The sequence below is a fragment of the Lichenostomus cassidix genome, chromosome 7 (assembly GCF_008360975.1).
Source record: "Lichenostomus cassidix isolate B80296 chromosome 7, HeHo_3.0, whole genome shotgun sequence".
NCBI classification, from domain to species: Eukaryota; Metazoa; Chordata; class Aves; order Passeriformes; family Meliphagidae; genus Lichenostomus; species Lichenostomus cassidix.
This window is the reverse complement of record NC_139488.1, coordinates 20,804,453-20,817,164: the sequence shown is the minus strand read 5'-3', so window position 1 is coordinate 20,817,164 and position 12,712 is coordinate 20,804,453. Positions and strand designations below refer to the sequence as shown.

General features: G+C 39.5%; 1 protein-coding gene across 4 annotated transcripts in view; it reads right to left on the bottom strand.

The window, feature by feature from the left end:
- KCNH7 (potassium voltage-gated channel subfamily H member 7) overlaps positions 1–9,591 on the bottom strand; it is a 209,745-nt gene extending 200,154 nt beyond the window's left edge. For all 4 annotated transcript variants that reach the window (XM_085066618.1, XM_085066619.1, XM_085066622.1 and 1 more), the window contains exons 1-2: positions 8,533–9,591; positions 6,299–6,529 (exon numbers count right to left, since the gene is read on the bottom strand). In XM_085066618.1, coding sequence (XP_084922744.1) covers positions 6,299–6,529; positions 8,533–8,608 — 307 coding nt within the window. In that variant the 5' untranslated portion in view covers positions 8,609–9,591. The remainder of the gene's footprint in view (positions 1–6,298; positions 6,530–8,532) is intronic.
- Between the last annotated feature and the right edge of the window lie 3,121 nt (positions 9,592–12,712).

Genomic DNA, 12,712 nt, shown 5'->3' with positions numbered 1-12,712 from the left:
ACTTTAAAACTGGGCTTGAAACCACTAACATAAAATCTAACCCACACCACTGTCCTCTTTCCATTGCTTGGAACCAGAGAGAACAGCAGTGATGTTAACATTGGTGTCACTCCAAGTGCCATGTTTGGAAATATGTTTCATATCAAATATGCAAAAGGCTGCTATTAGAAAAGCAGTGGCTCTTCCCTCCATGTCTATTGCAAGGTATGGTGTCTGATTTACTCTCTGCATCTCTTTTTGATATATGGGCCAATTCGGTGGAGAAGGGAAAGAACCAATCAATAACTTGAATTAGGAGTATGCAATATCTCGCTTAGCATAATGTAACATTAGAAAGGATGCACGATGAAGATGGAAAGAGGACACAATAAATCATGTGAAACCACACCAAAAATAGACTGACAGCATCTGTTCTTTTTGTCTCATAACCCAAAACCAAAATAGCTTTCACTACAACTAAAAGGAATATATCCAAAACAGATAAAAAAATTTTGTCAGCAATGCCTAATTAAAAAATGAAACTCTTTTGAGTACGTGTGTTATATCGTAAGCTTGTAGTACCATTTCACTCTAGTATGTGTCACCTTTCTTACCACTATGGCACACTATTTGAAAGTCAGCAATCATTTTTCTTTGTAGCTCAAACTACGGAAATTTAGGCCCCTTGATTAGTGTAAGTTGACCCTGTGACATTCTGAATCCTGACATAAAATTGTACCATGGAAGTCCAGTGGAAGACTAGTTCCATCTTAACACTGTACTGAAATGAAAGACTCTTGATCCACTAGCCTGCAGGTTTTTTATTTGTGCCATGGAGGAACTCAAAACTGTCAGAAAGGATTTTTCCAAATTAAGTTTTTTTTTTTCTGTTAAAGATGCAGTACCTATAATAATAGCAATTGTATTCTTCATTATTTATTAAAATTATATATAACTACTCATATCTTTCTGACCCTAAACACTGACAAAGAAAATAATTTAGAAGTCAATTTAATTGTTGTTCTCTTTATTCAGATACTATCTCTTAGTACAAAAGTCCCCTCTTTATTTAAAATCCACTCATCTTTACCTGGAAAGGAAATGAATATATTTAAAAGCCAAGGAGATGGAAAATAAGATTGAAATTGATGCATAAATAAACTTTATTAGGATATCTAAGAGGTTTTTTATCATAATAATTAGGTATCCTGCATGAAATGCAAATAAGAAGTGACCCACAGACACAGGAGCTGTATCTGAATGGGGACAGGTAAATGAGATATTTGGATCACTGAGGTATTGTCTTGCTGCTGCTGCTGCTCCTTGCTGCAAAATCAGCAACACTGAGTGGGGCAAGGGATGGTTTTTTCCTGACAAGTATTAAAGCCTAAGGTAGAAACACTGCACTACAGACATAAGAATGGCTGTCCTCATTCATTTCTAATAGTTCAAAATTTTCAGTAACATTTTGGATTTGATCCAAGATATATTTTAAGAATGCCTGGAAAAAAATCCCTGCATTAAGAAAGGAGTTTTGGACAGGTTTTTGTGGGGGGTAACACTTTCTTTATCAAAATGCAGTCAGATAATGTTTCTTATATCAAGTAGTCCTACACCAGTAGGGTATCAGAGAGCTTTGATTCATTAACCTTTCTCAAAAGCTCTGGATAAGGCACTGAAACTATGGTCAAGACTGCACTTGCTGAGCCTCAAGCCAGAGCTAATCTAAGGGGACTTGAAACAAATGCAAGCATCTTTCTTTTCAGTTGTATTTTTTATTGATTGGTAGGTTCACACAAACAGGTGGTAAAATGCCTGTGCTGACTGAAGTCTAGGTGATGAGTTTCTAAATGAAGTCCTGATCTTTCTATTTAAGAACACTTAATACCATTTTTCACTTTATTTTGTTAGCATGTTTGCACATTTTTTTTATTTTCTTATCCTCAGAAAAGAGCTGAAAAGGTCTGAAAATATTAATTTGGAAATGTGTTTTGAAAATGCAAATATGTTTAATTTGCAGTCAGTTGTAGCAAATTATTTTTTTGAAACTGGGTAAATGGCAAGTAGTTTGTGAGGTTTGTACATTGCAAATAATTGCTTGATCTTATCTTTGCTCAAACCTATACTCTACCTATACTCTACCATAGTTCTTCTCAACCATAGAATATCTGATGCCTAAGCTTAAATAATCCTACCTTCCTTTAACAGGTATCATCTGCAAGCTGAGACATATCCCATTATTGCCCACAAAGCGTACAGTACGAAACAAAAATGTACAATACCTTCTGATTATTATATATCCATTCTCAATCCCAAAATAATTATACTTTTTATATCAAAAGTTTTACAGCTTTACCACCTCAAGCAATATTTTACATCTGTCAAGAATGATTTATGCAATAATGACTTAAACTGCAAAATGGAGTCCTCAAAGGAAGAGCTGTCAAACATTTTCACCATAAATAACTTTATTAAAATAAGAACTGATATCCTGTATAAACAATATCTTGCCTTCAAGTATAATTCAAATCACATAGCTATAAGATTAGTAAAAAAAATTGTGAGATGGTAAAGAATGTATTATATTGCTGCTCTGATATCAGAGTATAATTTTTAATTAGTCAGATGCTAATGCCTAATGGGCAATCCTTGGGAAAATAATCTGTTTCGAAATAATAGTTCTTGTGACTTTTGTGTATTTATCTATTTATCTTTTTTAAAAGGGATATTTATATTAAAAAAGAAATTTACTGTGTCTTTAATCTCATGAGCACATCCAGTGATGACTGTGGAGCTACTTGTGCTGTGAGAACCTGTAAATTTGGACCTTTAGTTTTGGAACCATCTGTTCGCATTAACCATTTTTCTCAGTAATTAATTCTTTTGGTAGCTATGTAATTGCCTACTGTGGCACTACTTGAACAGGACAGAGGACTAGAACTTTGCTTGGATTGCATAAATACCCTTCTAAAAGAAAAAGGAGTAAGGAAAAACTAAAACCAAAAGTAAGCTATATTAACTGTCTTATTCTGATAGAAATACTCAGAGGGTAGCTAGTAAGGCTTTTAGCTGCAAATGTTAAAAACTGCTGTGAAGACAGCACTGGTGTGGTTGGGGCAGGGCCTGCTGGGTGCCCATGCTGGCTTCTCACTTCCCTGGTCTAAACAATTACGCAAAGCTATCCCAAACATTCAACACTTCTCTGCTCCGTCACCACACTGCATGGTGAAAAGGGAAACAGGCTCCATCCAGGTTACTCATTCATAAAACCATGATAAATGGAATTTTTTTTCTCCTTTGAGCACTCTATCTTCTGTCTGTCACGTTTGAGGCAGCATAGATTCAATTCATTCAGAAAATTACCGTTTCTGAGTATCAACTTGCTACAAAATTTTTCCCCATCCTTTTGTCGCGTCTTCTTTGAGAGTGTGAAAGATTAAAGCAGTGAAAAACCACTGGCTTTCGGTCTTGCATCATCAAAATGCCTAAAACTCGAGATCTTGCACTTTCATCTACAAAAGTGGACTATAGACCAGTACAGAACATCAGACTCCTAATTCCCATATATGTGTGTAATACCATTTTTCTACAGCAAGAATTTTTGTTTAAGTTGAACTTTAAAGTTGTGACATTTTAAAATTATATGAGGTGGTATTTAAAATCAAAAAGAAAAAAGCATTATTTAAAGAGTGATTCCCTTTCTGATATCTGCATTGCTGGAATTCTGATGACAGATTAGCTTTATAAGTGATCCCACTGACATTTGCTTTACTTCAAAACATTAAAATAATTTTTAATATAATCCGTGGTTTATGTAGAGTAAATGATAATGTGATGTGGAATAAGGTTTTATTTGTAATTCACTGGTCATTTAGTCAGAAGTGTGTAATATGGTCTTCAGAACTTCCTGTCAGTGGAACCTCAAGCAATTCACACCTTTTTGAGGTGTCTCCCTCCTCCGTATGCTTAGTATTACGTTAAATATTGTACAACGGCTTGCCAGGAAATAAAGTGTCAAATCAAACTTTGAAGCAGTGGATAGTTCATTGGAGTAACTCGCCTTATTCACATGGAGAAAGCTACATTTCTAACTGTGCTAAAATTGATCTCTGAAAATTGAAAATTGCTGAAATTGACCTCAAATCTCATACTCACTCGGAGCACACACGCAAAATACGCCGCTAATCAGGCATTGAACTCTCACACTTTTAGAAAACTCTTGAAATTTACTTTGTTCCACAACCTGGAAGAAGTCCCTGTTAGGTAGCACTATTCTTTATATTGTTATAATATACAGAATATATTATATATAGGTATATGTACATATGCTATATATTGAAAAATCAGACTTGCAAATTTGAAAAAGTGAAGATGAAAAGTTAGGTATATTTTTTTTTGAGTTATTTAGAATTACTATAGAATAGGTTTACTAACATTCATAATATTCATCTTACAGGTAGTTTCAATTTTATGACACCACATAGACTTCAGCTTTTCTATCACATTTTGAAAAGAAATTGAACCTTGTATGGAACAAAAAAGAAAAGTCGGTATATACAAAAGATCAAGCTGACAGACATCCATGCATTGAGTGTCAGACCTATCTTGTATTTTGACAATTTTTGCCTGATTCACCTGGGTTTGTTTAAATTTAGCAGATCATAAAGTGCACATGGTAAATCCTGTTCACATTTAGACATGTAAAATATTGAGACAATTAAAGAAACTGTTCACCAGAAGTGAAGTTACTGAAAACCATTATGCATAAGACTGTTTACACTGAATAATCTGTAACTCAGTGTTCAACACTGTTTCTGAAAAATACCACAATTTTTATGGACAGTATTATTTTGGTTTGTTTCAAACAGATTATGGTGTGTTGCAAGTCAGAATTAAGCATTTTAGAAAAGGATCTATCTGTCTGTCTGTCTCCTGTAATTGACATATAAGCAGTACTTTTAAATCTCCCTCCTAATGTTTTGGGAGACTTTTGGACTTTTAAACTTCCACATCTGAAAACAGTGCTCCAGGCTGGTGGCTGTGAAAAGTTAGCAATGACATTCTCTATTTACAGTATTATTTTTAACACATGTCAAGTTAACACAAACACAGGGTAGATGTGTAAAAGACACACAGTGTCAGGTCTCCTGAGAAATCTACGTCCAAGGCACAGCTACAACAAACCTTGACCGAAATCTGCTCCAGACCACCTAACCAGATCTAAGAATAAAGGGCTCTACTGAGAATCTGCTACGAAGAGTGTGCTTAAATATTGGTAGTGTGGGTAGAATGGTTGGCCTGAGTCCTATCTGAATTATACCAGCCTAAGCTAAAAATAATATTACTTAAGTCTCTCCAAGATAACAACAGAATTATTGAGAACAGGGTTTAACTCTGTGACTTTAAAATGAGAGAGCACATTGCATGTGATTCTAAAATTGATGTAAACAACACACTGGCACCTCTCCAGAACTAATTTAAGCTCAGCATTTGAATACGAATTTCCTTTTCCTTCTCCCAAGAGTGTACACAGCAAGAAACAAGGTACACCACAATTATCCATTACTTGAATTCATTTGAAAGATGGGTGTTTCTGTAAATAACTCTGGGTAATTAAAAAAAAAACCCAAAACCAACCAACAACAAAACTCTACATATAGCTATTATGTATCATAATTAGTTTTCATGCATATGCATTTCTAAATCTGCAAATACACTTAATTTTGTGAATCTAACAGGAAAAGAAGTATCAGCAGCTTTAGCCACTCTGCATGTATTGAGTCTTTACTGAATAAAATGGCAAATGTTCATAATCTAGGCAAACACAAATTTTGACTCTGGCAATTCTAGGACAACACTGGTAGTTCAATTGCAGGCACTTCACAATATCTCAGCACTGAAAATACTTGTCCCTTTCTTTATAAGCTGATGCTTTCTTTATGATAGCACCGTCTTTTTCTACTTTTAACTTTGTGGTAAAATACTGCACTTAAATCAAGGTACGGTTCCTCTAAGCTCATTACTTTAAATAATGTACATCTTCTTTAAACCAACCAAGAAAAGAACTTCTGTTCCAGAGTTGCACAGAGTGTGCTGGCTTCATTCAGCTGGTAGAGTGAGTGTGCAGTGATATACTCCATACACCCACTACTCTCAGGGCAGATTCCCTTACTGATACACGCAAGTGCTTTTCACTGGACTTCAGAGAAATTACAACACCTCCAGCAAAGGGGCTGGCCAGCACAACATACACACTTCTTTTACCAATCAACTGCTAACCAAACACACAAAAAGTCTTGAAAATAAAACCAGACTTTACCATCTTTGTGATAATAGGTGACTTCTACTTTTCTCTCCTCTGACCCCAGCAGGGCTTGAGCAATTTGGGCAATATGATGTCTTTTGGTCTCTGGCCCATGAAGAAAATCACAGGTGCATGGTTTCTGCATGACATCTGGCCTGGAGAACCCGGTCATCTCACAGAACCCATCATTGCAGTAGATGATAGCACAATTCTGCACTCTAGCATTAGCAATGATGAATTTTTTATCTGCAATAAAAGAAAGTGATGCATTTTTTAGTACTCTTTCAAAATTTCTTATAGGGTTGATTGCAGGGATGAATGCTGAACAACCTTTCCTTTCACTGGAATACCTGAAATACAGAGATTTTCAGCCATTTAAAGAAGCTAATTTGATCCATGGCTTTTAAAGAAACTTCAATTAATTTAGAATACACTAAAGATGCAAGTAGTTTTTTCAAGGAAATAAAACCGCATTATGCAAAGTCTCTGTAAATCTCCTTTTGACAAAATTTTGTCTGTTTCAGGCTTCGCTGAAGCCCGAGGGATGAGTGCCATCCTGTCAGCTGCAACTCCAGGGAAGTCCTTGAAAAGTTAGTAGCTTCTTTTGGGGAGAAGTAGAGCCTTGGAAAGGGGGTTCTGCTCAAGTGAAGGGCTTCCTGGTGTATGGTCCAACCATCTCAATCTAGTCTGAAGGGATTTTCACTGAGATGAATGACAGTAAATTTATAGTCAGTATTTTAACAAATCTATCTAGAAAACAACAGAAGAAAAAATGGTCCTAAAACAAAAAAGGGGGTACATGAAATGATTGTTATGTTTTTGCACATTTCACTAAAGTTCTGTGCTTCCATCCATCCTGCTTTCCCCAACTCTCATCTCAAAGAAAGGTTCAAAAGTTTTCAACTCTTATTAGTTTGTTTCTGTTTACCTTTATAACACATTATTCCCATTGTAATTACAAATGTGCATACTTTGATACATTTTCTACTAATAATATTTTTTTCTTACTACATTATACTGATTAAGAATACTTATACTTTAAATATACTAGGAGATTGCTTGCTCTATGAAAGACTCCTTACATGACACCAAGTAAGCAGTGCAAGTCTTCAAAATTTTAAATATGGTCTGCCTTTGAACACAGTGAAATACTTGGAGATTTCATTCTTATTTTTTCTACTGTCTTTCAATCTTGCTGAACTTTCACTATCACTTGCCCATTTGGTTGCTAGTGCTTTATTATCCTCAAAAAATAGACATGTCACTACATAAATTTGAGTAGTCCCACTGACTTAGCATATATACAAATTAGGACTAGCACTGCATTTTTTTTTCAAATAATATAAATATTAAAATGCTAACATGGCTTTAAGTATGAGAAAGTATATGAACTCTTATTAGCTGTAAGGGTTCGCACTAGACTGATACTAAAATTATGCTAAATATTTAAATCAATGTACATATATCAAACTACTGTTTATAAATGAAACTCTTTTTAAGCATCAAGTGTTGCTTCCTACAGCTAATAGTAAACCAGAATTCTGGCCAGGAAAAAACATTACACCTTCAGCCTCCTCGACAGGTAGTAAACCGCTGCATTGGGAAAGATCTCACGGACTCTCCCTGAGGATGCACTTGCACTGGTTTGATAGATATTTTAGACTTACATAAACAAAACAGAGAAATTTGACAGCTATATTAAAATGCAGTCATGACAACAAGGTAAGGGAGTATTTTCTCTTTAATAACTCTTCTGCATATTATCTGTTTCCTCTAAATCAAAGTCTTAAGTTCTGTTTTATTTTGAAAGGGCAATTAACAGCAATAACAATCATAATAATAAAACTAGGTTATTTTTTAGACATTGCACAGACAGCAAGATTGTACATTCTGCTTTTAGAGCCATCTCACTGGTTCAGAAGAAGGTAAGAGATATAACTTCTATAGCTATACAATATGGATACAGTCAATGATAAAAACTATTCCTTGAAATAGCGGGGGGAAGAAAGCCCAAACCCTACCAGCCCCCCAAAAAAACCAAACAACCAAACAAGCCCACCAGCCAATAATTCAAGTTGGTAATCTGTATTCTAGATCAAAAACATTGCTACTTCTGCCAGGGATCCCCTCCTCACCTCCGGGGTTTTCTTTGCAAGCTACAAACTTAAAAACAGTCTGGAGCTGCTGTCCATTTAGTCACATGCAGAATAAAACTACTACAGCAAAATAGATAGAAAGCAAGAACTTACTTTGCCCTTCAAATTTTCGTATGATTGTACCCAAAAATGTATTTTGTGGTGCCACATGACCTCTGCGAACAGGCATGTTTGTACAGGTCTTCGGTTTTCTGTGCACAATGACTTCTCCAAGGATCTCCTACACGGCTCCAGCCCAAAGCACCGAGCCAGCTACCCTTTGTGACAAATCATCGTCCTCTGGAGCTCGGAAATCTCTTCCCATTAGCACCACTTCTAGAGACACGCTTTTCCTATTGGAGTCAGATTCATCCCCCAGTTTCTTTCTTTTTCTTTTTTTCTTTCTCTCCTTGCTTTCTTTTCTATTTTTTTCCTGGAGAAGCTCGGACGCTATTGTCTGGGGCGGGTAGGGGTGGGGTAAGCAGGAGGAGGTGGCGGGTGAGGGAAGATTACAAGGGTAATCGATCTCTAGCACCAAACATCGCCAATTTTCCAAAGCAAATGGCTGTGACCCGGCAGTTTCCGACGCTGTAGTGGTGGTTTGAGGGCTGGAAGACTAATGTTGCTCCGCTGCCAGAGGGAGTGACGTTCCCCCCCTCCGGGCTTCACCACGGCGCGCAGCAGCTCGGATTACTCAAGCGTGGTTTAGCAAGAGCCAGCCAATAAATCTCTTCAAAACTCAGCGACAAACAGCGGCATCAGGAATGAGCTACACCCCGGCAGCACCGCGACGTGCCACATCCCCCGCCGCGGCGGCTGCAGGGGTCAGCGGGGACCGAGGGCGCTGGCGGCGGGGGGGCCCCGCCACCTCCGGTAGCCCCGGCGTCCCGCCCTCCCGCACCGCCGGCCCCTCCGCGGCCCCTGAGCGTGGCCCGCCGGGGAGCCCCAGGCGCTGGCAGGGCCGGGGAGGGAGGGAGGGAGGGAAGTTGGTACACGCCCCGTCTGGGGCGGGGGGCGGCGCGAGTAGGGGTCGATTTTGAGCGATGGGGGGGCGGGGGAAGGGACCACCCGGCATCCTTCCTCTCCCCGGTGGAAGGGATCGCCCCTTCCTACCGCGGCGTGACCCAGGCGAGGGCTTCCCCTCGCCACAGACCCCCGTCCCGGGAGGAGGGGGGATTCCCCCGGCGCCGAGCGCTGCCCGCCGCTCGCCGAGCAGGTGCCAGCCCCCGTGGGGGGCCGGGCGAGCGGCGCGGAGGGCCCGCCGGGTCCCGCGGTGCTGGGCTGAGCTCGGCACGGAGCCCTCGCCCGGCCCGCGGCGGCACCGAGCTGCTGCCGAGGCCGCCCCGTCGCCGAGCCGCTGCCCGGGAGCGCGCTCCGCCCCGGGGCCGGGGCCGCGTCGGGGCGCGGTGCCCGCTCGGAGCTGGCCGTGGTGCTGGGCCGCCTCGCCGGCGCGCTCCGAGGCGCCGCTGCCCGCTCGGGCCCGGGGAGCGCCAGCCTTCCCCCACCTGCCTCCTCTCGGCTTATCCCATCCCACAGGAATAGCCGCGGAGGCTCCCGCGGGAAGCGGGTATTATTTTCAGGCTGTAATTAAGGCTTCCTGCACTAGCCGGCAGGCAGAGCGGTGCGCGTTCAGCACGGCTCGGCGAGGTGACACGAGGCGGGGGCTGGGGGCAGCCATGCGATGCTGGAAAGGCATCTCCAGGGTACGCAAAACACCGGCGGCTTCTTAATAAACTCAGGGCAAAAAAAGAGAGGCACCTGAGCACCGTTCTTTGTAATCGCAAGCACAGGATATTGAGCCGACAAACCATCGCTTCCCACCTGTTCTTGCACAGCACAAACAGGTGTTTCCTTATTCCCGTGAGCTTTTCCCAGGTGTGGCCTTTGTTTCACTGTTACCGTGTGTCATTCTCTATATTTATCAGAGGTGGGGCACGATCTATTGAGTATGAGGGTTCCTTTCTGGACTAATTTAATTTAATCTCAGTGGAATCATCCTGGATTTACACAACTGTGAATGATGTCTGAAAATATAATTTATGTAGACATAAACTGTATTTAGATGGCTTCACAATAATTGACTGTATACTAATTACAAAGCCTCAGCTACATTAAGTGATATGTAATAAGATACATAATCAATCTTAGGAAGTGAACGTTGCTTATTTACAGAAGTGAATATTTAAATCTCTGTATTGAGAGGTATGAATCAAAGGACAAACAGCCATATATGTTTTTGTAGTAATATTTGGAGAAGTATGTTTTTTGCCTCTGACACACTAGAGAAAATATCTCTTAAAATATTTTTAAATACTTTTCCTTTTTTTTGGACACTGGATAAGTCTTCAAGTTGAATTTTTTCTTATTCCTCTTTGTCTTAATGAAGAACATATATTTCTCTGAAAATGTATTCAAGTTCCCAGTAACAGTAGTAGAAAGAGTGAAGAGGATCATAGTTATTTTAACACTTTCTGCTATACATAACAATTTGTCAAGACATAATGCCAGCACTGATATCATTCTCATTCTTACATTAGAAGTGTCACTTTCGTGTTTCTATAACAGCAATAGAAAATAATCACAATAAAACTGTGACCTTTACTGAACAATCAATGTTTGATTCAAGTATTCAACAATTAGTAGCACACTAGACCAACTACAGGCCAGTGGAGTCCAGAGTCCAGTGCTTTAGATGACTGTGTGGAAAGAAAACAAGAAAAAAGTAATATATAAAAATACTTTCAATTCAATGAATTCAGTGAATTCAAATTTCTCTGAAGCCCCATCTTTTCATGTTAAATTTAAGAGCCACACTATGCTTGCCTGAAAACTGAAGGCACCAGATCTCCATGACTCTGGAAAACTTTTTTGTTCTGTCTCCTGTTGGTAGCTTGAACTTTGATGTTGATTATGTGAATATACATTAGAGTCCTCTTTTTTTTTTTCCTTTTTATCCATCTTGGTTGATTGGTTTAGAACTGATCGAGATAACCCCAGTCAAAGCAAGATAACTGCTGCTGAAAGATAAGATCTGAGATGTGATTTTTAGCAGGGAATGAATTCACAAGAATGATGGGTTGTAATAACCACAGGAGCAATAGGTGACATCAGAAGATCTTTCATTGTGGTGATTTACACCCCAGCAGTCTTGTAGATGACCTATTGTTCCTGGAGCACTTAATACTCGTTGTGCACATTACTTGATAATTTTCTGTAGCAAGCCAATAGTGAGAGAAGTGCAAGAGGAAAATATATTAAAATTGGACAGTTCACAACAAGCTCGGAGAAAGTAATGTGGAAGAATTTACATTTGGTTGGGAAAATATGCATGCAAGTGGGAAAGTTTGAATTCATTATAAATGTGCATCTCTAGTGTGATTAAAGACATGGGGAATGCCATAGAGATATATGTTTTATCTATGAAGTTGTACAGTTGCTAACTCTGCAAGAGACCAAAATACCGAGGGAGGGTGTGTGTCTCCAGAGTTCGAATCCACGCGGGGTGGCTAATCCCGTGTCCTGTGCCCCCTTGTGGCATTGGCCCTGGTGGCACCACCCTCGCCACAGCCCAAGGATAGCTCCCCAGTGAGCGCTGCTGCTCCTCAGCGCAACTAGATGTGGCATTTCCTGGCCTCAAGGAGAGCAGCTGATTTTGAAATAGCCGTTACAAGGTTTTCACTGGCATTTTAACTACTTCCTTCTCAAATTCCTTAAGAGAACTTAGAGGAGTATATGCCAAAAATGTGTTACTGATCTATTTCGGCATCTTGATGGTTGGCAATTAAACCTGGTATTGTCAGAGAAAGGTGGCTCTGGGGAAATGGCTCTAATCACATTTCCCATCATATTTTTGATGGGAAATAAAAAAGGACACAGATTTAGTTCACCATTCTTATAATATTTGACTCTATGGCTTTTCCTCTTTGATGCTACAGAAGACTTTCCATAAGAGAAATGTCTTTCCTTTTCCAGTTTAAATAATCTTAAACTGTAGGTTGTTACTTTTCAAAGTCCTGTCTTTGCCCTCCTGTACACAGAAGTTTATAAGTGCATCCCTTTTTGAATAAACTTTTTTTTTTGTACTGGAGCTAAATACAGTTAAGTCTTGATAGTTCTTGTGTTTTTTCTTCTTTCTTTCTCTGCCCTGCCATTGTTCCAGCTACCATAGGATATTTGTGTTGCTTTTATCATGTATATCCTGCATGCTTCTGTAATTTATTCATCCATCTATGTTACATATGCTTACAATTTTAAAAAAGGCGAGGATTGTCTTCAGAGCTGTCAAGAGAAATAC